General features: G+C 45.8%; 2 protein-coding genes across 2 annotated transcripts in view; both read right to left on the bottom strand.

The window, feature by feature from the left end:
• LOC106594565 (formin-2) overlaps positions 1–16,153 on the bottom strand; it is a 137,514-nt gene extending 121,361 nt beyond the window's left edge. Inside the window, exons 1-2 of the mRNA XM_082978787.1 lie at positions 15,977–16,153; positions 5,256–8,563 (exon numbers count right to left, since the gene is read on the bottom strand). Of these exons, the coding sequence (XP_082834913.1) occupies positions 5,256–8,563; positions 15,977–15,981 (3,313 nt within the window). The 5' untranslated portion in view covers positions 15,982–16,153. The remainder of the gene's footprint in view (positions 1–5,255; positions 8,564–15,976) is intronic.
• Positions 16,154–23,583: 7,430 nt separating this feature from the next.
• On the bottom strand, positions 23,584–26,210 carry LOC106560356 (muscarinic acetylcholine receptor M3-like). Its single transcript, XM_082973476.1, has 4 exons — positions 26,069–26,210; positions 25,687–25,756; positions 24,627–25,115; positions 23,584–24,581 (listed from the first exon to the last, which is right to left on the bottom strand). The coding sequence occupies exons 1-4, from the start codon at positions 26,189–26,191 to the stop codon at positions 23,584–23,586; spliced, it is 1,680 nt and encodes a 559-aa protein (XP_082829602.1). The 5' UTR covers positions 26,192–26,210.
• Positions 26,211–26,636: the final 426 nt, after the last annotated feature.

Here is a 26,636-nt window from a genome sequence, read left to right as displayed (position 1 = left end):
TGCTGAACCAACAGGGCTAATAATATTATATTACAACTGGCCCATTAGTTAATATGGACAGAACTAATGAATGGCCTTTTAAAAACGCCACCACTGGTTGTCATGACACCCAAACTGCATCTGAAATGGCACCCTATGTAGTGCACTACATTTGACCAGGGCTCATGGGCTTCCAGTCAACAGTAGTGCACTATATAGGGAATAGGGCTCTGGTCAACAGTAGTGTTCTATATAGGGAATAGGGCTCTGGTCAACAGTAGTGCTCTATATAGGGAATAGGGCTCTGGTCAACAGTAGCGCTCTATATAGGGAATAGGGCTCTGGTCAACAGTAGTGCACTATATAGGGAATAAGGCTCTGGTCAACAGTAGTGCACTATATAGGGAATAGGGCTCTGGTCAACAGTAGTGCACTATAGCGGGAAAAGGAGGCCATTAGGGACTAAGCCAAAATAAGGCTAGTAAAGAGGCACTGATGCATGGCCTAACTTTACCCCTGGTTGTCAAGACACCCCGATATTATGGGATATGATCTAGGGCCTATTCAGGACGATGTGCCATTACGTGCCTTTCAGATAGAGTTGTATGACGTAGAGCAGATCGACTGTCAGACAGAATCACACCGTCAGATCCTTTCATTGTATTTCTATCTACAGTTCAGAACACGTCATCACTAAATTCACCGCTGGTAAAGCAGCATTTTGGATCGCTACTGAAGTAATTCAAAGACTCCCATTTTGGGGATTAGAGTCAGAATACCATTTTTACAGTAGCTGGCAGGAAAAGAGGGAGAAGGAACCGAAGTACAGATTTAGAGAGGAGAGCGGGCGACGGCTCATAACTAGGAGAAGTACAGATTTACAGAGGAGAGCGGGAGACGGCTCATAACTAGGAGAAGTACAGATTTAGAGAGGAGAGCGGTTCTGATATTAGAGGGATGAGTAAAAGAGCGGCTCATGAATTGTGTGATGTCACACTCCATCAACAACGACGGGTGCAGACCGCCAGTGAAGGGCTCCAACAACAACGACGGGTGCAGACCGCCAGTGAAGGGCTCCAACAACAACGACGGGTGCAGACCGCCAGTGAAGGGCTCCAACAACAACGACGGGTGCAGACCGCCAGTGAAGGGCTCCAACAACAACGACGGGTGCAGACCGCCAGTGAAGGGCTCCAACAACAACGACGGGTGCAGACCGCCAGTGAAGGGCTCCAACAACAACGACGGGTGCAGACCGCCAGTGAAGGGCTCCAACAACAACGACGGGTGCAGACCGCCAGTGAAGGGCTCCAACAACAACGACGGGTGCAGACCGCCAGTGAAGGGCTCCAACAACGACGGGTGCAGACCGCCAGTGAAGGGCTCCAACAACGACGGGTGCAGACCGCCAGTGAAGGGCTCCAACCATTACGGGTGCAGACCGCCAGTGAAGGGCTCCAACAACAACAACGACGGGTGCAGACCGCCAGTGAAGGGCTCCTCCAACAACAACGACGGGTGTAGACCGCCAGTGACGGGCTCCTCCAACAACAACGACGGGTGTAGACCGCCAGTGACGGGCTCCTCCAACAACAACAACGACGGGTGTAGACCGCCAGTGACGGGCTCCTCCAACAACAACAACGACGGGTGTAGACCGCCAGTGACGGGCTCCTCCAACAACAACAACGACGGGTGTAGACCGCCAGTGAAGGGCTCCTCCAACAACAACAACGACGGGTGTAGACCGCCAGTGAAGGGCTCCTCCAACAACAACAACGACGGGTGTAGACCGCCAGTGAAGGGCTCCTCCAACAACAACAACGACGGGTGTAGACCGCCAGTGAAGGGCTCCTCCAACAACAACAACGACGGGTGTAGACCGCCAGTGAAGGGCTCCTCCAACAACAACAACGACGGGTGTAGACCGCCAGTGAAGGGCTCCTCCAACAACAACAACGACGGGTGTAGACCGCCAGTGAAGGGCTCCAACAACAACGACGGGTGTAGACCGCCAGTGAAGGGCTCCAACAACAACGACGGGTGCAGACCGCCAGTGAAGGGCTCCAACAACAACGACGGGTGCAGACCGCCAGTGAAGGGCTCCAACAACAACGACGGGTGCAGACCGCCAGTGAAGGGCTCCAACAACAACGACGGGTGCAGACCGCCAGTGAAGGGCTCCAACAACAACGACGGGTGTAGACCGCCAGTGAAGGGCTCCAACAACAACGACGGGTGCAGACCGCCAGTGAAGGGCTCCAACAACAACGACGGGTGTAGACCGCCAGTGAAGGGCTCCAACAACAACGACGGGTGTAGACCGCCAGTGTAGACCGCCAGTGAAGGGCTCCTCCAACAACAACGGGTGCAGACCGCCAGTGAAATGCAGACTAAAGGGTCCTTTTCCAACAATGCAGTAAAGATAAATAAAATGAATAAAAAAATGTAAAATGGTGACAAGGAATAAATAGTGACCAATGAATAACACGGCTATATACAGGGAGTACATTTACATTTTAGTCATTTAGCAGACGCTCTTATCCAGAGCGACTTACAGTAGTGAATGCATACATTTCATAAAAAAAAAAATCCCATACTGGTCCTCCGTGGGAATCAAACCCACAACCCTGGCGTTGCAAACACCATGCTCTACCAACTGAGCCACACGGGACCAGGTAATAACACGGCTATACAGAGGAAGTACCAGGTAAAAACACGGCTATACACAAGAAGTACCAGGTAAAAACACAGCTATACACAGGAAGCACCAGGTAGAAACACAGCTATATACAGAGGAAGCACCAGGTAGAAACACGGCTATATACAGGAAGCACCAGGTAGAAACACGGCTATATACAGGAAGCACCAGGTAGAAACACGGCTATATACAGGAAGCACCAGGTAGAAACACGGCTATATACAGGAAGCACCAGGTAGAAACACGGCTATATACAGGAAGCACCAGTTAGAAACACGGCTATATACAGGAAGCACCAGTTAGAAACACGGCTATATACAGGAAGCACCAGGTAGAAACACGGCTATATACAGGAAGCACCGGGTAGAAACACGGCTATATACAGGAAGCACCGGGTAGAAACACGGCTATATACAGGAAGCACCGGGTAGAAACACGGCTATATACAGGAAGCACCGGGTAAAAACACGGCTATATACAGGAAGTACCGGGTAAAAACACGGCTATATACAGGAAGTACCGGGTAATAACACTGTTATATACAGGAAGTACCGGGTAATAACACTGCTATATACAGGAAGTACCAGGTAAAAACACGGCTATATACAGGAAGTACCAGGTAAAAACACGGCTATATACAGGAAGTACCAGGTAAAAACACGGCTATATACAGGAAGTACCAGGTAAAAACACAGCTATATACAGGAAGTACCAGGTAAAAACACAGCTATATACAGGAAGTACCAGGAAAAAAAATGGCTATATATTTTGTGACGTTTTTGTTATTTTTGGTGTTCGGTATGTATTATGTCAGCTGTTTGAGCACATTACATTTTGTCTTGAGGCTGAAGTTGGGTAGCCAAACACTACGCCCCTTTGTCAGTGAATGGTCAACAGTTGGGATTCTTCAATGAAGTGTTTGTTGTAATTCAACAGACAGACTAGTTTTAATGCACATTTTTCACTTGAGAAAATGCACCAAAGACAGTAAGACATCCTCTGCAAAAAAACGTCAAATAATTACAGATGTCTTGAGTCATCTTCGATTAATTCAGACTATTTTGAGGAAGTGTACTTGTTGCTACAGGGTCTCAAGTGTGAAATATAATATTGACTATTTTCTCTTGTTTTTTTTTTAGCAAAGATATTTTAAGTACGCGAGCACAGACGTTTTTCCCCTTTGCTAGCCAATATCTGCTAGGAGCAAACAATCTGTATGCTGACGCCTTAAGTGGTACCTCACTTCTATTGATGTAATACAGCATGAAAGCCCCGTCTTTCACCCCCCATATACACACCATGCTCTGCACAACACACTAACCACCACGTTTCCATAGGTGTTGGGCTAAGGCTGTGTGTGTGTGTGTGTGTGTTCACACCAACTATAAATATGCTATCCTGGAGCCAAAGCTCACAGCTCATCCAAACTACAAATAAATTAACATCTTGTCAGACTCCTGTTCGTCGAGTGACATGCATCAGAAACCCTTTAAAGCTTCACATGTAAAACTCATTCCACGGAGGAGCGAGTGTCTGTCGGTCCGCACTCCTCCCTTGGACATGATTGATGAATTAAGGTCAGTAATTAGTAAATCAACTCCACCTCACCTGGTGGTCCAGGTCTATATTGAAGGGAAAGACCAGCGGGCACTAGGCCCTACATGGAATGAGTTTGACATCCCAGCTTTAAAGCATGAAATATTAACCTTGTCCACAGCCAAGACCAGGGATGAGGAGGGACGGACCGACCGAGGGGGGGGTCACGATCGGGAGGGACTCCCTCCATCTCCTGTCACCCTCTCCAGTAGGAAAACGTTTAATTTGGTCCGTCAGTCCGAGGGAGAGCTCTTCTCTCTTCCATTAGTTCACAGTTAAAGAGCTAAGGCACCAAAACAAAGATCACTGTCTCACTTTGCCAACTGACCACCACGCATCTCAATAGCATGTTTGTTTACGCTAAGTACTTAGAGAAGGAATGAACCACTGTCCAAATCCTGCCTATTAAACACTCTAGTTCCACAACAGCAGCCTAGCCTACCCTCCTAGTTCCACAACAGCAGCCTAGCCTACCCTCCTAGTTCCACAACAGCAGCCTAGCCTACCCTCCTAGTTCCATAACAGCAGCCGAGCCTACCCTCCTAGTTCCACAACAGCAGCCGAGCCTACCCTCCTAGTTCCACAACAGCTCTGATGCAGGACACAACAGTTTTACATGTGTATACTTTATTTTTATTTGACTTGGTAAGTCAGTTAAGAACAAATTCTTATTTTCAATGACGGCCTAACGGGGAACAGTGGGTTAACTGCCTTGTTCAGGTGCAGAACGACAGATTTTAACCTCGTCAGCTCGGGGATTCAATCTAGCAACCGTTCGGTTACTGGCCCAATGCTCTAACCACTAGACTACCTGCTGCCTCAATACAATACTCTGTCCCTTATACAGAGTGACTTACAACAGTGAGAGCATACATTTTGGTACTTTTGTCATCACAACATAAACAAAAACAACAACTTGTGAAAGAGGCCTTGGTCTCAATGGGAGTCCCTGTGAAAATAAAGGTTGACTAAAACTCACCGGTGAAGATGTCGTGGAAGCTGCAGGTAGACACCTGTCCGGTGGAGGATCGCCGTGTGGCACACAGGGGCTGACTGCCACCCCTCAGCCTGTCCTCCGACCCTCCGTACCCCTCCAGGTAGTCTGCTGATCCTGCCTTGGCTGGGCGCTCCCTCTGCAGCTCCTCGGTCCAGTCCGCGGACCAGCTGAGGGGACCAGCGATGCTGTGGGAGCGCTGTCGTCTAACCCTCCACTTCTCCGTGCGGTGTCCCAGGTCGTGGCAGCGCCGGCTGAACAAGGGGCTCTGTGAGGGCGAGGTGCCTGGGGAGCCAGAGAGCTGCCTGGTGGTGGTCTTGATGTAAGAAGGGTAAATGGGAGGGTAGGGTTTGACTGTGGGGCCGGTGCCTGAGGAGGAGTGGTTGTAGGATGGAAGGGTGGAGGTTAGGGTGGACTTGAGGCGCGTGGCCAGGCTAGGGCTCTCCTGAGAGGGCCAAGGAGAGAAGGACACACTGCTCTTCCTCCTCTGGGTGATCAGGGGGTCGTCGGCAGGCTTAGAGCACCTCAGATCCCCCCTGCTAAGACACTCCAGGGACTCAACGCTGACTGCAGCCCCCACCCCTGCCCCCACCCAGTCCCCCACCCTCCCCTCTGCCTCGGAGGCGTTGCCAGAGCTCAGGTCTATGTCCTCGTGGCTCGTGGTCGCATCACTGTGACTAAGGCTCTCGGCTGACAGGGGAGGCATGTCCAGATCATTCTCCTCCTCCTCCTCCATTTCCTCCACCTCCTCCAACACCTCCTTCTCCTCTCTGAGAGGAGACTCCACAGCGCTCTCAAAGGAGGCTGTGAGGTCTGGGAAGCTGGTAGCACTGGTTGTCTTGGTAACATGGCCGTTTGTCTGGGCTGTGGGGGGCTGAGAGAGGGGCTGAGTGTTACCGTTCACCTCCTGGCAGCTCAATGCCTCCTCCTCCGTCCCAGAGAAAGAGGAGGCACAAAGGGCCAGTTCTGTTTCAGCCCCTCTCGGCTCCCAGTTTAGTTCATCTATAGCAGTGGTTTCTCCCCTCTCCTCCTCCTCCTCCTCCTCCAGGGAGGAAGACAGTTTAGAAAGCAGGCCGTTCTCCCGGCCAGTGACGAGGGCTGCCTCTGGGGCAGTGAGAGGCTCCGGTGGGGGGGTTTGTTCAGTGGGACTGGGGGTAGTTATAACTTCGTCAGACCTCTGTTTCCTCCACCCTCCCCAACCCAGCTCTTCACTCAGCTCAGCGGTGGAGATAATCACCCCCTGCTGTAGTCTAATAGCCTGCTGGATGTCAGCTAGCAGGTCCTCTTGTTCTGCAGCTGAGTGAAAGCTATAGATGTCCGCGTCTGAACCAGAGCTGCTCCTCTTTCTCTGTTCAACCTCCACCTGCTGGTCTGGAGCAGTGTCCGTGGTGGCCCCCGTGGGCTGCCGGCTCTCCCCCGTGGGCTGCCGGCTCTCCCCCGTGAGCTGCCGGCTCTCCGTCCTGATACAACCATGATTCCTAGCACCATGCCGATCACCAGGCTCTGTCAGTCCCTCGGTGTCAGACTGGCCCAGCTCGTCAGCTGACAGAGAGAGGTCTGGTGTTTTGGTGAGAGCAGAGTGAGCGGAGTCCAGCTCATTCTGAGAAGACAACACGTCCTCCCTGGATCCCCCCGTCGATCCCTTCCCCTTCAGATTCTTCCTCTTCCTGATAGAGAACACAGAGGATTTAGATTCCTTCTTCTTATTATTCTTCTCCTCCCCCCCTCCTCCTTTGCCATGTTTTCCGTGGGATTTCTTGCCGTGGTGAAATCCTTTGTTTGTGCCATCAGCGTGACGAGACTCTCCGGTGGTATGGTCTGCTACGTCCTGTCCGTATCCTTCCCCCTTCTTCTGCTTCCCCTCCTGGTTCCCCATGATGCAGGATCTCAGCCTCCACTTCTGTCTGGCGCTGAGACTCAGGACATGCCTTTGAAAACAGCTGCCATTTTCTCTGCTGCTCCTCCGTCTACGTCTGCGTAGCTGCTGCGAGGCGGAGGCTGTGATGCTGCTTTCCGGTGACGATGATGAGAGGAGCAGTGCTGATGATGCAAAGACGACGTACGCCTGCTCTCGCTCTTCTTCTCCTCCTCCCTGCGCCAGTGCGATTTCTCCCTGCTCTTCTCCCCCTCCTCCCTGCGTGATTTCTCGCTGCTCTCTGTCTCCTCCCTGCGCCTGCTCGATTTCTCGCTGCTTCCCTTCTCCCCCTCCTCCCTGCAGTCTCTTTCCATGCGCGTGCACCTGCTTGCTCTCTCCCGGCTCCCTTTCCCTCTCCCCACATCCTTCTCCCCTTCCTCCCTGCTCTCTCTCTCCTGGCTCCCTCTCCTCCTCTCCATCTGTTGCTCTGTGTAATGTGCTGAGCCTAGCAGAGCTGGAGGAAGAGAAACAGCCGTCAGAAACAACAGTAGAGGTCTCCGCCGGCTGCCTTCTCGCCAGCGGAAGAGAAAACCATGGCTGCTGATACTGGTGAGTTGGGTACTGGTGGGGCTCTAGGGAGAGGTACTGGTGGGGCTCTAGGTGGTTGCTGTGACAGAGAGTCTGGCGGGGAGAGCAGGTGTTATAAGGACTATAGCGGAGAGTGTGGCTGTTATAAGGGCTGCGACGGGGAGTCTGGCTGTGGCAGGGAGTCTGGCTGGGAGTCTGGCTGTGGCTGGGAGTCTGGCTGTGGCTGGGAGTCTGGCTGTGGCTGGGAGTCTGGCTGTGGCTGGGAGTCTGGCTGTGGCAGGGAGTCTGGCTGTGGCAGGGAGTCTGGCTGTGGCAGGGAGTCTGGCTGTGGCAGGGAGTCTGGCTGTGGCAGGGAGTCTGGCTGTGGCAGGGAGTCTGGCTGTGGCAGGGAGTCTGGCTGTGGCAGGGAGTCTGGCTGTGGCAGGGAGTCTGGCTGTGGCAGGGAGTCTGGCTGTGGCAGGGAGTCTGGCTGTGGCAGGGAGTCTGGCTGTGGCAGGGAGTCTGGCTGTGGCAGGGAGTCTGGCTGTGGCAGGGAGTCTGGCTGTGGCAGGGAGTCTGGCTGTGGCAGGGAGTCTGGCTGTGGCAGGGAGTCTGGCTGTGGCAGGGAGTCTGGCTGTGGCAGGGAGTCTGGCTGTGGCAGGGAGTCTGGCTGTGGCAGGGAGTCTGGCTGTGGCAGGGAGTCTGGCTGGGAGTGTGTCTGTATGTATTCATGTTTAACAGACACACAGTTCTCCCTGTAAAAGGAGTCCTGACAACGCTCTCCCTCAGCACAGGGATGTGGTTTTCTATGGTCTGGATGGTACGCATGGTGAAGTCTTGATGCTGGGGACAGTTCTCCCAGTGATGGTGTCTGGAGAAAAACAGGATAAATATTATTAATTATACACACACAAACATTTTGGGGTCACTTTGGAGTGATGGGTTGTACCATGGCGGAGATCTTTGTGGGCTGTACTCGGCCTTGTCTCAGGATGGTAAGTTGGTGGTTGAAGATATCCCTCTAGTGGTGTGGGGGCTGTGCTTTGGGAAAGTGGGTGGGGTTATATCCTGCTTGTTTGGCCCTGTCTGGGGGTATCATCGGACGGGGCCACAGTGTCTCCTGACCCCTCCTGTCTCAGCCTCCAGTATTTATGCTGCAGTAGTTTATGTGTCGGGGGCTAGGGTTAGTCTGTTATATCTGGAGTATTTCTCGTCTTATCCGGTATCCTTTGTGAATTTAACCTGTTAGGGCTAGGGGGCAGTATTGACACGGCTGGATAAAAAACGTACCCGATTTAATCTGGTTACTACTCCTGCCCAGTAACTAGAATATGCATATAATTATTGGCTTTGGATAGAAAACACCCTAAAGTTTCTAAAACTGTTTGAATGGTGTCTGTGAGTATAACAGAACTCATATGGCAGGCCAAAACCTGAGATTTCAAGCAGGAAGTGGCCTGTCTGAGAAGTAGTGTTTCATCTTGGCTCTTTTTATTGAAGACTCAGGATCTGTGCAATAACGTGACACTTCCTACGGCTTCCATAGGGTCTCAGAGCCCGGGAAAAAGCTGAACGATATCGAGGCAGGCTCTGGCTGAAACACTATCGCTTTTGGCAAGTGGCCACTCAGAGTACTATGGGCTTAGGCGCGTGCCCGCTTCGACCGAATGCTTTCTTTTCCTTTGTCTGTTACCTAAAAGCAGATTCCCGGTCGGAATATTATCGCTTTTTTATGAGAAAAATGGCATAAAAATTGATTTTAAACAGCGGTTGACATGCTTCGAAGTACAGTAATGGAATATTTAGAATTTTTTTGTCACGAATTGCGCCATGCTCGCCACCCTTATTTACCCTTTAGGATAGTGTCTAGAACGCACGAACAAAACGCCGCTGTTTGGATATAACGATGGATTATTTTGGACCAAACCAACATTTGTTATTGAAGTAGAAGTCCTGGGAGTGCATTCTGACGAAGACAACAAAGGTAATAACATTTTTCTTATAGTAAATCTGACTTTGATGAGTGCTAAACTTGCTGGGTGTCTAAATAGCTAGCCCTGTGATGCCGGGCTATCTACTGAGAATATTGCAAAATGTGCTTTCACCGAAAAGCAATTTTAAAATCGGACATATCGAGTGCAGAGGAGTTCTGTATCTATAATTCTTAAAATAATTGTTATGCTTTTTGTGAACGTTTATCATGAGTAATTTAATAAATTCACCGGCAGTGTTCGGTGGGAATGCTAGTCACATGCTAATGTAAAAAGCTGGTTTTTGATATAAATATGAACAAAACATGCATGTATTGTATAACATAATGTCCTAGGGTTGTCATCTGATGAAGATCAAAGGTTAGTGCTACATTTAGCTGTGGTTTGGGTTTATGTGACATATGCTAGCTTGAAAAATGGGTGTCTGATTATTTCTGTCTGGGTACTCTGCTGACATAATCTAATGGTTTGCTTTCGTTGTAAAGCCTTTTTGAAATCGGACAGTGTGGTTAGATTAACGAGAGTCTTGCCTTAAAAATTGTGTAAAATAGTCATATTTTTGAAAAATTGAAGTAATAGCATATCTAAGGTATTTGAATAACGCGCCACTGGATTCAACTGGCTGTTGAGTAGGTGGGATGCAAGCGTCCCACCTAGCCCATAGAGGTTAAGTATGCTCTCTCTAATTCCCTCACCCTTTCTCTCTCTCTCGGAGGACCTGAGCCCTAGGACCATGCCTCAGGACTACCTGGCATGATGACTCCTTGTTGTCCCCAGTCCACCTGGCCGTGCTGCTGCTCCAGTTTCAACTGTTCTGCCTGCGGCAATGGAACCCTGACCTGTTCACTGTGATTACTATTATTTTACCATGCTGGTCATATATGAACATTTGAACATCTTGGCCATGTTCTGTTATTATCTCCACCCTGTACAGCCAGAAGAGGACTGGCCACCCCTCATAGCCTGGTTCCTCTCTAGGTTTTGGCCTTTCTAGGGAGTTTTTCCTAGCCCCCGTGCTTCTACACCTGCATTGCTTGCTGTTTGGGGTTTTAGGCTGGGTTTCTGTACAGCACTTTGATATATCAGCTGATGTAAAAAGGGCTTTATAAATACATTTGATGGTGGCTGATAATGGGCCTCTGTACGCCAATGTAGATATTCCATAAAAAAATCTGCCATTTCCAGCTACAATCGTAATTTACAACATTAACAATGTCTACTCTGTATTTCTGATTAATTTGACGTTATTTTAAAATGGGGGGGGGAAAAAAAGTGTTTTTCTTTCAAAAAACAAGGAAATGTCTAAGTGACCCCAAACTTTTGAACGGTAGTGTGTATGTATAGTAAAAAATTTAAATATTAAAAATCGACCAGCTACATTTTACCAACCAACAAATTTTTGTTCGCTAAAATTACACCAACAAAAAACACAAAAAGCTGATGCACATACAATACAATAAAATGTATAATTAGTATGAAGTCATGGTATATTGTTTAATTTAATTACATTTGTGACCCGAGTGTCTTTCAAAGCTGCACAATGCAGAAATCGCCCCTCCATTTCCTAGTTGCTAAAATTCGAATAGTTCGGCTAATTTCAGTTTGTGACAAAACAAGCAAGTATAGTATGAAGAATCATTATAATCAAAGTTTATTTGTCACGTGCACCAAATACAACAGTGAAATGCTTACTTACAGGCCCTAACCAACAGTGTGGTTTATATGTTAACGAAAATAGGTATTAGGTAAACAATAGATAAGTAAACAGTAAAAAGACATTGAAAAATAAGTGGCGAGGCTAAAAACAGGCACCAGTTAGTCAGGCTGATTGAGGTAGTATGTAGATATGGTTAAAGTGACTATGCAGGTATGATGAACAGAGAGTAGCAGTAGAGAGGCTATATACAGACACCAGTTAGTCAGGCTGATTGAGGTAGTATGTACATGAATATATGGTTAAAGTGACTATGCATATAAACATGGCAAAAAAAGAAACGTCACTTTTTGAGGACCCTGTCTTTCAAAGATATTTGGATTTTTACAAATTAACTTCACAGATCTTCATTGTAAAGGGTTTAAACACTGTTTCCCATGCTTGTTCAATGAACCATAAACAATTAATGAACATGCACCTGTGGAATGGTCGTTAAGACGCTAACAGACGGTAAGCAATTAAGGTCACAGTTATGAATACTTAGGACACTAAGGAGGCCTTTCTAGTGACTCTGAAAAACTACAAAAGAAAGATGCCCAGGGTCCCTGCTCATCTGCGTGAACGTGCCTTAGGCATGCTACAAGGAGTCATGAGGACTGCAGATGTGGCCAGGGCAATATATTGCAATGTCCGTACTGTGAGAATTCTAAGACAGTGCTACAGGGAGACAGGACGGACAGCTGATCGTCCTCGCAGTGGCAGACCACGTGTAACACCAGCACAGGATCGGTACATCCGAACATCACACCTGTGGGACTGGTACAGGATGGCAAAAACTGCCCGAGTTACACCAGGAACACACAATTCCTCCATCAGTGTTGAGACTGTCCGCAATAGGCTGAGAAAGGCTGGACTGAGGGCTTGTAGGCCTCTTGTAACAACGTCGCATATGGGCACAAACCCACCGTCGCTGGACCAGACAGGACTGGCAAAAAGTGCTCTTCACTGACGAATCGCGGCTTTGTCTCACCAGGGGTGAGGGTCGGATTTGCATTTATTGTCAAAGGAATGAGCGTTACACCGAGGCCTGTACTCTGGAGTGGGATCGATTTGGAGGTGGAGGGTCCGTCATGGTCTGGGGCGGTGTGTCACAGCATCATCGGACTGAGCTTATTGTCATTGCAGGCAAAACCAACACCCTCCGACCTGTTGGATCGGAGGGTGAGGGCTAGGGCCATTCCCCCCAGAAATGTCCGGGAACTTGCAGATGCCTTGGTGGAAGAGTGGGGTAACATCTCACAGCAAGAACTGGCAAATCTGGTGCAGTCCATGAGGAGGAGATGCACTGCAGTAGTTAATGCAGCTGGTGGCCACACCAGATACTGACTGTTACTTTTGAATGTAGCCAATTTATTAATTACTACATGTAACAGATAGTTAAATCCAGAGATTCTTACCCTTGGCTTGAGCTGGCAGTCTCGTCCAGATCATCGTGGAATTTGTAGTTCTTTAACATAGCCACATTAGTAGGTAATTAGCATTTAAATTTTGGTGGGTAAATACAGGCAAATATATTCATTAAAAAAAGTCACCTTGCCGAGAGAGATGTACACAGTTAGCACAATGTCACACCAGGGTAAGCCTACGGGAAACACAGCCCTTATTTTAAAGTGTTGCTAAAATCCCCTATGGGAAAAAGGAACCGAAACACAGCCCTTTTTTTAAAGTGTTTGTAAAATCCCCTATGGGAAAAAGGAACCGAAACACAGCCCTTATTGTAAAGTGTTTCTAAAATCCCCTATGGGAAAAAGGAACCGAAACACAGCCCTTATTGTAAAGTATTTCTAAAATCCCCTATGGGAAAAAGGAACCGAAACACAGCCCTTATTTTACAGTGATTAAAGTGTTGCTAAAATCCCCTATGGGAAAAAGGAACCGAAACACAGCCCTTTTTTTAAAGTGTTTCTAAAATCCCCTATGGGAAAAAGGAACCTAAACACAGCCCTTATTTTAAAGTGTTTCTAAAATCCCCTATGGGAAAAAGGAACCGAAAGACAGCCCTTATTTTAAAGTGTTTCTAAAATCCCCTATGGGAAAAAGGACCGGTTGAAAAAACAACAATTGGAACCATTTCCCTGTTTGACCGCTGGGTTTTATGGCTATTATGACACACTGTGATACTCTGTTACAGCTTTAACCGAAATATCAGATGCACAAAAATGTTCACCTGCCCCTTTAAGGGGTAACGCGATTTCAGTCATGTTTGTGCGGGTGAGATTGAGTCTGACTAGTAGCCGCGTCTTCTCTTCCCTTAGCAGTTTTTAATTTAATAACCATTATTTAACCAGGCAAGTCAGTTATAGAACAAATTCTTATTTACAATGAATAAAACTATGTAAATAGGCAAGAAACAAGGAAAACGGCTCACTTCAGGCAGACTTAAATTAGACATAGTGTCATGTCTGTGCTCAGCTCTATACGTGCGCACTGTCCCAGCCAGGCGGTGTTGCAGCGCAAAGTGGGATTAGCTGTTTGTGCGATTAAACAAAACGGCAGAAATACTGTTTTAGGTTAAAAAAATAAAACGGAATAGAGGCAAGCCTGGTTCAGTCTGCTTTCCACCAAACACTGCGAGACTAATTCACCTTTCAGCAGGCAATAAGCTAAAACAGGAGGGCAATTATACACTGGAGTTGCTTACCAAGACGACATTGAATGTTCCTGAGTGGCCTGGTTACACTTTTGACTTTAATCTGCTTGAAAATCTATGGCAAGACCTGAAAATGGCTGTCTAGCAAAGATCAAATACCAACTCGACAGAGGTTAAAGAATTTTTTAAAGAATAAAATGGGCAAATATTGTACAATCCAGGTGTGCAAAGCTCTTAGACGTAGCCAGAAAGACTCATAGCTGTAGTCACCGCCAAATGTGAATCTAGCATGCATCGACTCAGGAGGTTGAATACTTACGTAATCAAGTTTATATATATTTTTTTTACAAATGTTATAATTTTTCTACTTTAACATTAGAATGTGTAGGTCGTTGACCCCCCCCCCCAAAAAAATAAAAAAAAATAAATGACAAATACATTTTAATCCGAATCCTGTAACAAAACAAAAATGTGGAAAATGTCAAGGGGTGCGAATACTTTCTGAAGGCTCTGTATGTCTACACACACTACATGTCCAACAGTATGTGGACACCTGCTCTTCAAACATCTCATTCCAGAATCACGGGCATATGGAGTTCGTCCCCCCCTTTTCTGTCATAAGCCTCCACTCTTCTGGGAAGTCATTAATATGGAGTTGGTCCCCCGGTTTGCTGCTATAACAGCCTCCACTCTTCTGGGAAGGCTTTCCACTAGATGTTGGAACATTGCTGCGGGGACTCGCTTCCATTCAGCCACAAGAGCATTAGTGAGGTCGGGTACTGATGTTGGGGCGATTGGGCTCACAGTCGGCGTTCTGATTCATCCCAAAGGGTGTTCGACGGGGTTGAGGTCAGGGCTCTGTGCAGGCCAGGCAAGTTCTTCCACACCGATCTCGACAAACCATTTCTCTATGGACCTCACTTTGTGCACGGGGGCATTGACATGCTGAAACAGGAAAGGGCCTTCCCCAAACTGTTGCCACAAAGTTGGAAGAACAGAATTGTCTAGAATGTCATTGTATGCTGTAGCGTTCAGATTTCCCTTCACTGGAACTAAGGGCCCCGAACCATGAAAAACAGCCCCAGACCAGTATTCCTCCTCCACCAAACTTAATATGGCACAGAGCAGGTCCTTACTGAGGACAGAACAAAACAATGGCTCCAGAAAAACTAGAATAGTCCCAGTTAGCAAATTGACGTTGAAAATACGTATTTTCCAGACATTGATGTTCAATTTAGGTTTTCTGAATGAAAAGGCATTTAAAGTATTTTTAAAATACATATTTTCCAGGAAGTTGAAAAGGCGTCTTTTCTCAAACACCAAAGGACAGATTTCCACCGGTCAAAGGTACAAATCTGTCGTTCTGCCCCTGAACAAGGCAGTTAACCCACTGTTCCCCGGTAGGCTGTCATTGTAAATAATTTGTTAACTGACTTGCCTAGTTAAATAAAGGTTAAAGTGGTTGTGTGTCATTCAGGATAACTCACTGCATTCAGCATAACATGCTACATTTCAACATTATGTTTCTGACTATATTCTTCTTTATTTAGACAGGTACAACGGTGTGCGATAACGTTCAACCCGATCCGCTTCGACGCTCGTCCCCAAGTGAATCGCGCCCCGGGCAGAAATAGTACCATCAATTACTTACAAACAAAAAACGAACCTTTCCTGATACTCACATTAAAACAAATGGACTGACTGCAAATGTTCAGCTCACCAATAACCGTTTTAACAGGCTAGGAAGTTCCAGTTTAAGTTAATATTTCTGGAAATGACAGCAGCTCCATAGCGGAGGCGTAGAATTTAGACGCTGTTTCCTAATTGCAATTTAATGTCGCTCTGAGACAATTCAGCCAGATTGCTACCAATTTACCGCATGTTGTGTTGGTGTCAATCAATGTGAAGAACATGGGGAAAGTTATTGGTTTAATGAACATGTGCTGGGGAAATAAAAATATTTCCCTAGTAAATTCCGCCATTACTCACATCATGTTGTCTCCGTGAAGTTACCGTTCACCGCTAAACACAGTCCACTGGAAGACGCGCACATTCAATCAGCCAGTTCATTTCTAACAGGTGTCAATTCCTTGAGCGAAGTTTTGATTTTTCCTCTGACCTAACATCACATAGTCAAATCCGATCACAACTTTGGCATTTGACACTATTTGAAAAAAAAAGAATGACTAGAAAACAGAAGTAAATTTACTACACTAATGAACTACTATGTCTAGAGAGCTATAACGTTATACAGACATCTATAACAAATACAATAGTGACGCCTAGTGGTTGATTTATAGAAAACACCTAAGCGTAATGGCCAGGGGAGCGTCATTTTTGGCTATCACGCTATATCGTGTTCCTATGTCAAACACAAACAATCAAAAGATATAAACATGACCATGGTAAGGGTTTAATAAGGAAATAAACAGGAGACTCCCTTTACCCTCCATTATAAAAAAAGCTGGTCTATACTTTATACCTGCTATTACTTACCCAATATACACTGACTTGACAAAACATTATGAACATTATGTTCTTACCATGACATCTACTAGACCAGGTGAATCAAGGTGAAAGCTATGCTCCCACTTCAATCAGTGTAGATGAAGGGGAGGAGACAGGTTAAAGAAGGATTTTTAAGCCTTGAGACAATTGAGACATGGATTGTGTATGTGTAACATTCAGAGGGTGAATGGGCAAGACAAAATATTTAAGTGCCTTTGAATTGGATATGGTAGTAGGTACCAGGCTCACCGGTTTGTGTCAAGAACTGCTGGATTTGTTTTTAACGCTCAACAGTTTCCTGTGTGTATCAAGAATGTTCCACCACCCAAAGGACATCCAGCCAATTTGACACATCTGTGGGAAGCATTGGAGTCAACATGGTCCAGCATCCCCTGTGGAACGCTTTCGACACCTTGTAGAGTCCATGACCCGACAAATTAAGGATGTTCTGAAGGAAGGTGTTCCTAATGTTTGGTGTGTGTGTGTGTGTGTGTGTGTGTGTGTGTGTGTGTGTGTGTGTGTGTGTGTGTGTGTGTGTGTGTGTGACAACAACAATCAGTGACCGGACACTGAAACACAGTATGAAACTTTATTCCCCTTTTAAAATGACACATTTAAAAAAAAAATAAAAAAAAAAAAAATACTTCAAATGATTTGTCATTAACATGAATGTTTTCGGAAGTGTTTTACTGGGAACAAAAAAATAGAAACTCATCACATCCTCATAAGTGAACATGTAGTTTGTGTCAATCAGGTGGTAGTAACAAACAAACGTTCCAATGAAATATCTCTTTGAAAATATTACAAGCATACGATTGTATGGCTTTAGTACCACAAGTCAATCATATCATTATACAAATTTAAATAACACAACAACAACAAAAAAGTGGATTTATAAAACACTTAGTAAATGACTTATCCTTCTGTTGATCGAATCACATATCATGTTAAACAACCAAAAATCTAAATTAATCTGTCCATAATTCCATACATGGTGTGATTAAATCAAATATATTGTATAATTCTTGTGTCAAAAAATGTGTATTTTAAAACTAGAACACTCCTTAAAACGTATTGAAAAAAATTAAATTCAACATTGTGTGTCCTGGTCAACTCATTGTGTGTTCTGGTATGTCCTGGTCAACTCATTGTGTGTCCTGGTCAACTCATTGTGTGTCCTGGTCAACTCATTGTGTGTTCTGGTGTGTCCTGGTCAACTCATTGTGTGTCCTGGTCAACTTGTTGTGTGTCCTGGTGTGTCCTGGTCAACTCATTGTGTGTCCTGATCAACTCATTGTGTGTTCTGGTGTATCCTGGTCAACTCATTGTGTGTTCTGGTCAACTCATTGTGTGTCCTGGTCAACTCATTGTGTGTCCTGGTCAACTCATTGTGTCCTGGTCAACTCATTGTGTGTCCTGGTGTGTCCTGGTCAACTCATTGTGTGTCCTGGTCAACTCATTGTGTGTCCTGGTCAACTCATTGTGTGTCCTGGTGTGTCCTGGTCAACTCATTGTGTGTCCTGATCAACTCATTGTGTGTCCTGGTGTATCCTGGTCAACTCATTGTGTGTTCTGGTGTATCCTGGTCAACTCATTGTGTGTTCTGGTCAACTCATTGTGTGTCCTGGTCAACTCATTGTGTCCTGGTCAACTCATTATGTGTCCTGGTGTGTCCTGGTCAACTCATTGTGTGTCCTGGTCAACTCATTGTGTGTCCTGGTCAACTCATTGTGTGTCCTGGTGTGTCCTGGTCAACTCATTGTGTATCCTGGTCAACTCATTGTGTGTCCTGGTCAACTCATTGTGTGTCCTGGTGTGTCCTGGTCAACTCATTGTGTATCCTGGTCAACTCATTGTGTGTTCTGGTGTATCCTGGTCAACTCATTGTGTGTTCTGGTCAACTCATTGTGTGTCCTGGTCAACTCGTTGTGTGTCCTGGTCAACTTGTTGTGTGTCCTGGTGTGTCCTGGTCAACTCAATGTGTATCCTGGTCAACTCATTGTGTGTCCTGGTCAACTCATTGTGTGTCCTGGTCAACTCATTGTGTGTCCTGGTGTGTCCTGGTCAACTCATTGTGTGTCCTGGTCAACTCATTGTGTGTCCTGGTGTGTCCTGGTCAACTCATTGTGTATCCTGGTCAACTCATTGTGTGTCCTGATCAACTCATTGTGTGTCCTGGTCAACTCATTGTGTGTCCTGGTCAACTCATTGTGTGTCCTGGTGTGTCCTGGTCAACTCATTGTGTAACCTGGTCAACTCATTGTGTGTCCTGGTGTGTCCTGGTCAACTCATTGTGTATCCTGGTCAACTCATTGTGTGTCCTGGTGTGTCCTGGTCAACTCATTGTGTGTCCTGGTCAACTCATTGTGTGTCCTGGTGTGTCCTGGTTAACTCATTGTGTGTCCTGGTCAACTCATTGTGTGTCCTGGTCAACTCATTGTGTGTCCTGGTGTGTCCTGGTCAACTCATTGTGTGTCCTGATCAACTCATTGTGTGTCCTGGTCAACTCATTGTGTGTCCTGGTCAATTCATTGTGTGTCCTGGTCAACTCATTATGTGTCCTGGTGTGTCCTGGTCAACTCATTGTGTGTCCTGGTCAACTCATTGTGTGTCCTGGTCAACTCATTGTGTGTCCTGGTGTGTCCTGGTCAACTCATTGTGTATCCTGGTCAACTCATTGTGTGTCCTGGTAAACTCATTGTGTGTCCTGGTGTGTCCTGGTCAACTCATTGTGTATCCTGGTCAACTCATTGTGTGTTCTGGTGTATCCTGGTCAACTCATTGTGTGTTCTGGTCAACTCATTGTGTGTCCTGGTCAACTCATTGTGTGTCCTGGTCAACTTGTTGTGTGTCCTGGTGTGTCCTGGTCAACTCAATGTGTATCCTGGTCAACTCATTGTGTGTCCTGGTCAACTCATTGTGTGTCCTGGTGTGTCCTGGTCAACTCATTGTGTGTCCTGGTCAACTCATTGTGTGTCCTGGTGTGTCCTGGTCAACTCATTGTGTATCCTGGTCAACTCATTGTGTGTCCTGATCAACTCATTGTGTGTCCTGGTCAACTCATTGTGTGTCCTGGTCAACTCATTGTGTGTCCTGGTGTGTCCTGGTCAACTCATTGTATAACCTGGTCAACTCATTGTGTGTCTTGGTGTGTCCTGGTCAACTCATTGTGTATCCTGGTCAACTCATTGTGTGTCCTGGTGTGTCCTGGTCAACTCATTGTGTGTCCTGGTCAACTCATTGTGTGTCCTGGTGTGTCCTGGTTAACTCATTGTGTGTCCTGGTCAACTCATTGTGTGTCCTGGTCAACTCATTGTGTGTCCTGGTGTGTCCTGGTCAACTCATTGTGTGTCCTGATCAACTCATTGTGTGTCCTGGTCAACTCATTGTGTGTCCTGGTCAATTCATTGTGTGTCCTGGTCAACTCATTATGTGTCCTGGTGTGTCCTGGTCAACTCATTGTGTGTCCTGGTCAACTCATTGTGTGTCCTGGTCAACTCATTGTGTGTCCTGGTGTGTCCTGGTCAACTCATTGTGTATCCTGGTCAACTCATTGTGTGTCCTGGTAAACTCATTGTGTGTCCTGGTGTGTCCTGGTCAACTCATTGTGTATCCTGGTCAACTCATTGTGTGTTCTGGTGTATCCTGGTCAACTCATTGTGTGTTCTGGTCAACTCATTGTGTGTCCTGGTCAACTCATTGTGTGTCCTGGTCAACTTGTTGTGTGTCCTGGTGTGTCCTGGTCAACTCAATGTGTATCCTGGTCAACTCATTGTGTGTCCTGGTCAACTCATTGTGTGTCCTGGTGTGTCCTGGTCAACTCATTGTGTGTCCTGGTCAACTCATTGTGTGTCCTGGTGTGTCCTGGTCAACTCATTGTGTATCCTGGTCAACTCATTGTGTGTCCTGATCAACTCATTGTGTGTCCTGGTCAACTCATTGTGTGTCCTGGTCAACTCATTGTGTGTCCTGGTGTGTCCTGGTCAACTCATTGTGTAACCTGGTCAACTCATTGTGTGTCCTGGTGTGTCCTGGTCAACTCATTGTGTATCCTGGTCAACTCATTGTGTGTCCTGGTGTGTCCTGGTCAACTCATTGTGTGTCCTGGTCAACTCATTGTGTGTCCTGGTGTGTCCTGGTTAACTCATTGTGTGTCCTGGTCAACTCATTGTGTGTCCTGGTGTGTCCTGGTCAACTCATTGTGTGTCCTGATCAACTCATTGTGTGTCCTGGTCAACTCATTGTGTGTCCTGGTCAATTCATTGTGTGTCCTGGTCAACTAGTGAAATCCATGAAAGTCATCATTGTCAACAAAACTGTCCTCCTGACAACCAGCAACACATCAGCGAAGAGACAAAAACGTAACTACGAGTGTTTTCTGCACCACGTTATTAAGTGGTTGCCTGGATACCGGTCTGTCGGTTGCCTGGATACCGGTCTGTCGGTTGCCTGGATACCGGTCTGTACGAGTCTTATCGTTCCACGGAGTAAAGGGTGTGGAATGATAGCAACAAAACAAAACAAAACAAAACAGGTCTGGGTATCAGGCTAATTAAGTGACATGAGTTACTCCTAAAATGTATACAGTACCACTTCAAGTACAGTAACCAGCTGGTACACAGATTAGATACCGGACATGCTGAGTTTGAGTCCAACCAACCATTCAGTACTAGTTATACTACATTTATACCACTAGGTGGCGCTGTTGGGTTATTGACATTCTCCACCTGGAAACTGTCTATAGGAAAAAAAAGATGGGAAACACTTGGACTGAAATAGGTGCATGACATATATTCATTTTTGAGTGTTGGTACTGTTTTATATTTAGGTGCTGGAAATCTGCAATACTTTTGAGCTAATATTCTATAAAAGGAACTCGAGCAGAATAACATTTGAGGTGTCGATACTGGGTGAGCTCCTACCTGTCAATCACTGACAACATCTCACCTCAGATCCACTTGTTTCATAGCTAGTAACCATTATAGTCATAGACATATTACCTTATTTATGGTATATGACTTGTATGAAAAACTCATCAGAATGACCTGTGGATATCGAATTTTTTGTTGTTGTCAATATGTCTCAATGGTAAAACATAGATTTATTTTCATACATTTTACTTTATTGCAATTTAACTTGTCCCATCATCGTTTACATGTGAACATCTTAGACTCGGAGACACATTATTTTATAGAAAATATATAACAATAATTTTAAATAAGCGTAGAACTGTATCATACTGTACATAAACGTCAATTTAAAGAATCCACACAGTCACTATGAAAATATCACCTCATAATCACACAGTTATTTTTTAGATCATATAAGCAGCTTGTACACCAGCCCTGTGCTTTACAACTAGAGATGCAAAATTACAGTACCTTTCCCTCAAATTCCCAGTTTTTTTCCAGAAATCCCAAATGAAGGATTCCAGCATTCCCTCCTGTTTCCAGGAGTCTTCCTACCAGGATTTTTTTGGGGGGGAAACCTGAGAATTCTTAGAAAGTTACAGGTAATTTTTGCAACCGTATTTAACAACACTGTCTCACTTTGAGCAACGATTACAACCACCACAATGGTCACCTGACACATTGTTAAAATCATCAACGGCGACCACACAGAATATTAGCCAAACACATTAAATAACACGGGATGAAAAAGGTTACTGGCTCAGTAATTAGGTCACTTCTCACCAGAACTCGTTGGGTGGAATCAAAGAGTAGAGTAGCACTTGGAATGTACTGCAGATTTACATGAAAATACTGCAGATTGCAGATTTACATGAAAGTACTGCAGATTTTACATGAAAGTACTTCAGATTTACATGAAAGTACTGCAGATTTACATGAAAGTACTGCAGCTTAACAAAGTACTGCATCTTTACATGGAAGTATTGCACCTTTACAAAGTACTGCAGGTTTACATTAAAGTACTGCAACTTTACATGAAAGTAATGCACCTTAACAAAGTACTGCAGCTTTACATGTCCACTGATTCACCTAATTGTATCTATCTGCCAACTGGAAAAGCAACCGTGTTCTGTAGGATTGTTGAAGTTCTGTAACTGTGTTCTGTAGGATTGTTGAAGTTCTGTAACCGTGTTCTGTAGGATTGTTGAAGTTCTGTAACCGTGTTCTGTCGAATTGTGGAAGTTCTGTAACCGTGTTCTGTAGGATTGTTGAAGTTCTGTAACCGTGTTCTGTAGGATTGTTGAAGGTCTGTAACCGTATTTCTGTCGGATTGTGGAAGTTCTGTAACTGTATAGCAACAGTTCAGTTAAAACCAGGCTTGGAAACAACAACAGATATTCTCATACATTTGACAGCCCGTATATATGTCATAAATACTTCCCTGTGGCTCAGTTGGTAGAGCATGGTCTTTGCAATGCCAGCATGGTGTGTGCAATGCCAGGGTTGTGGGTTCGATTCCCACGGGGGGCCAGTACAAAACAAATGCATGAAATTAAATGTATGAAATGTATGCATTCGCTACTGTAAGTCGCTCTGGATAAGAGCGTCTGCTAAATGACTAAAATGTAAAATAAATATTCTGTTGGGTTTAGGTGCCCTAAACATTAAATCTCCCCTTCCCTCCGTGTATAAATATCCCTGGTCATCTGTGTGGCCTTATCACATTCAACATATATGATTTAAAAATTAAAAATAGAATGACAAAGCTGTAAAACATTATTCTAAATATAAACCATCAAGTTGGTGAAAACCATTGCTGTTAAATGTGATAGATTCAGAATGAAATATCCTGTGTTTTTGTAGACCGTTTTTAATGATTTTACTATGTCTTTGTTGTCAGTATGTCTTTGTTGTCAATGTTTTGGCACCAAACTGGTGTGTCAGTTGTGAAGAAAATGTAAATAGTTGGAAGAGATGCAGAGATAATTGAAAATAATTGTGTATTTTATTTGTTGTGTTACTATTTTTCTTTGTATTATTATGTCATCTCTTCATCGTTGAGAAAGGCTTGTAAAGTACAGTCCATCTCCCTTGGCCAACTATCCTGTTAAACAATCCCAGAGAGGCAGTACCGACAGAGTCCTACAGCTGACCCAGGGCCCCAGTAGATTAAACCTGCTAGGGTTCCTTCTTGCGGAAGGCGACTGTCTGCCTCTGCTGGAACTGAGACTTGTTGCGTTTGTTGATGTCCTGCCAGCGGCAGAGCAGAATCATCTTGAAGGTATTCCTGAAGGTGAGGTTGCACATGGCGTAACACATGGGGTTGATGGTGCTGTTGACGTAGCACAACCAGTAGCCCAGAGCCCACAGAGCCTCAGGGATGCAGTCAGTACAGAAGGTGTTGACCAACACCATAATGTTATAGGGAGTCCAGGTTATGATGAAAGCCAACAAGATGGCACTGAGAGTCTGGGCGGCCTTCTTCTCTTTCTTCTCCTTGACTACACTCTCCTTCTTACGTTTGGTGATCTGGGTCTTGGCTTTGGAGGCGAAGCGCTTGGCCATGGCTGCATCCTTCAGGGATATGGGGGCCGAGGGGGCTGCGGAGGGGGACTTAGAGGTGGAGGACTCATCCCCTGTTTGGTGGCTCCTGGTGGAGGTCTGGATGGAAGACGAGGAAGTGACGGGGGTTTTAGAGAAGGAGCGTTGGTGGTAGCTGTTGTCTTCCTTGTCTTTCTCCCTTCTGGTATTAGAGGATGTCTTTTTGTCCTTATTATCGCCCCCTGGTGGCCGGAGAGGGTCCTTCGTAGCATCCTGGTCCTCAGGAGATGTCAGCTGGGGGTCATTGTTAGGAATGTTGCCAGGGGCGGAGTTTATCCCCGGCAGGTTGACCACGATGGAATAGATAGCTCGGCTTGACTCCGTCGCCCCCTCCTCGTCCTCAGAGTCTGATTGGTCCATGGAGGCCCCGCCTCCATCGTTGTTGTCCCAGCTATCGGAGCTGCTGTGTTCCGGCTCTCCTCCCACTGTCTTCTTCTTGGACCACCTAGTCAGCGGCCAGAACCGGAAGCGTCTTCTGGTCTTCTTGGCTCCAGAGCCTTTCTGACCAGCCTGGTTAAGCTCGTAACTGCTGCAGCTCCTGGAGCTTCCTGTCTTGGGCACCATGGGAGCCTCCTCTTCCTGGGCCTCCTCCTTCTTCTTCTCCTCTTCCTTCTGGCTACCCCCCTGGCCCGTCTTGTTCCCTGCCCCCGACCCCCTCAACCCCGCCAGGTCCTTTTGCCTGTTCTCTGTCTCTCTGTAGATCCTCCAGTAGAGAACCGTCATGATGGTGACCGGCAGGTAGAAAGCAGCGATGGCCGTGCAGAATGTGATAATAGGCTCTGAGAGAAACTGGATAAAGCATTCTCCAGGCGGTACGGTGCGCTCCCCTACAATATACTGCCAGAAGAGTATAGCCGGGGCCCACAGGACGAAGGACACGGACCAGGCCATGCTGATCATAGTCAAAGCTCTCTTGGTGGTCCTCTTGGCCCGGTAAGTCAGAGGTCGAGTTATGGAGAAGTAGCGGTCGAAGCTGATGACTAGCAGGTTCATGACGGAGGCATTGCTCGCCACGTAGTCGATAGCCAACCACAGGTCGCACGCCCAGTTCCCTAAAGCCCATTGGTCCATGATGATGTAGGTAGTGTAGAGGTTCATGGAAAGAGTTCCTAGAATTAGAACACTGTATTTTAGTTTCACTCTGATATTACAGTAACTGACAATACATATTACATTGATATTACAGTAACTGACAATACATATTACACTGATATTACAGTAACTGACTATTTATAATACGCATTTGATATTACAGTAACTGACAATATATATTACACATTTGATATTACAGTAACTGACTATTTATAATACGCATTTGATATTACAGTAACTGACTATATATAATACACATTTGATATTACAGTAACTGACTATATATATTACACATTTGATATTACAGTAACTGACTAATACATATTACACATTTGATATGACAGTAACTGACTATATATATATATATATATATATATATATATATATATATATATATATTACACATTTGATATTACAGTAACTGACTAATACATATTACACATTTGATATTACAGTAACTGACTAGTACATATTACACATTTGTGAGACACTGTAGGCAATCATAGTACAATATATTATTAAATATCAGCTGTGATACATTACATCATCTATACAGACATATGAAAACAGGAAGTAGAATTAAAATACCGATGATGAGGTCAGCGAAGGCCAGACTGAGGAGATAGTAGTTATTGACCGTCTTCAGCTGCTTGTTCACCTGGAAGAGAGAAGAGAAACATCCATTATTAAAGTGCCACTCCCACAGTATAATATCAATTAACTAGACATATGATGTTGAACGCTGTTAAAAACAATGTTTTGAACCATTCAGTAAGAGTTTTGAGGCACGTACTGTTCGCCCCTGCAATAATTACGACCTGCGATAATACACATGCTATCAAGCTACCTCGCGCTACAGAAACAGGAGATAGACTCATGCCCTGTGGGCCATTCTGGCTCAGACAAGCCTACTTAAACAACTACAGGCAATCATAATACAATGTAACGTTAGTCTAGGCCTACAATCTACCTTGAAGGAGATGAGCACCAGGATGTTTCCCACGACGGTGACCAGAGACAGAGACCCGGTGAGGAACACGATCAGGATGACCTGCCAGATGGTGTGACCTCCCAGAGGGTCATAGGTCACCATGGGATCAAGGAGGGAGGCGTTGGACAGGCTGGATCGAAGAAGAACAAGATGATTACATTGTAACACTGAAACTGAAATGTATTTCCTTTATCCCAACCCTCCCGAGACGAACAGACACCCACGGAGAGGTTGTAGGAATGGCTCAGCCACAGTGCAACACGCCTGGAGCAGTTTAGAGGTTAAATCTCTTGCTCAAGGGCACAACAGGCAGGAGATGGTATCTAGGATAATGAATTCCAGAAACTCTTCCAGTTTTCCCGGCTCACTCCCTACAAATTCCCTTCAGAGAGTCACCTCTGGGATTCGGTTTCTAACCCTCTAACCTGGTCAGGTTGGTGAGGTCCCTGGTAATGGAGTCGTTGTCCAGCACAAGGCCAAGGATATCGTTGTCGGCGTAGACCCTCAACCCTGGGGAGCTGTTGTTCAGGTACATACTGGGGTCTAC

The sequence above is a fragment of the Salmo salar genome, chromosome 01 (genome assembly GCF_965601325.2).
Source record: "Salmo salar chromosome 01, fSalSal1, whole genome shotgun sequence".
NCBI classification, from domain to species: domain Eukaryota; kingdom Metazoa; phylum Chordata; class Actinopteri; order Salmoniformes; family Salmonidae; genus Salmo; species Salmo salar.
This window is presented reverse-complemented; position numbering and strand designations above follow the sequence as displayed.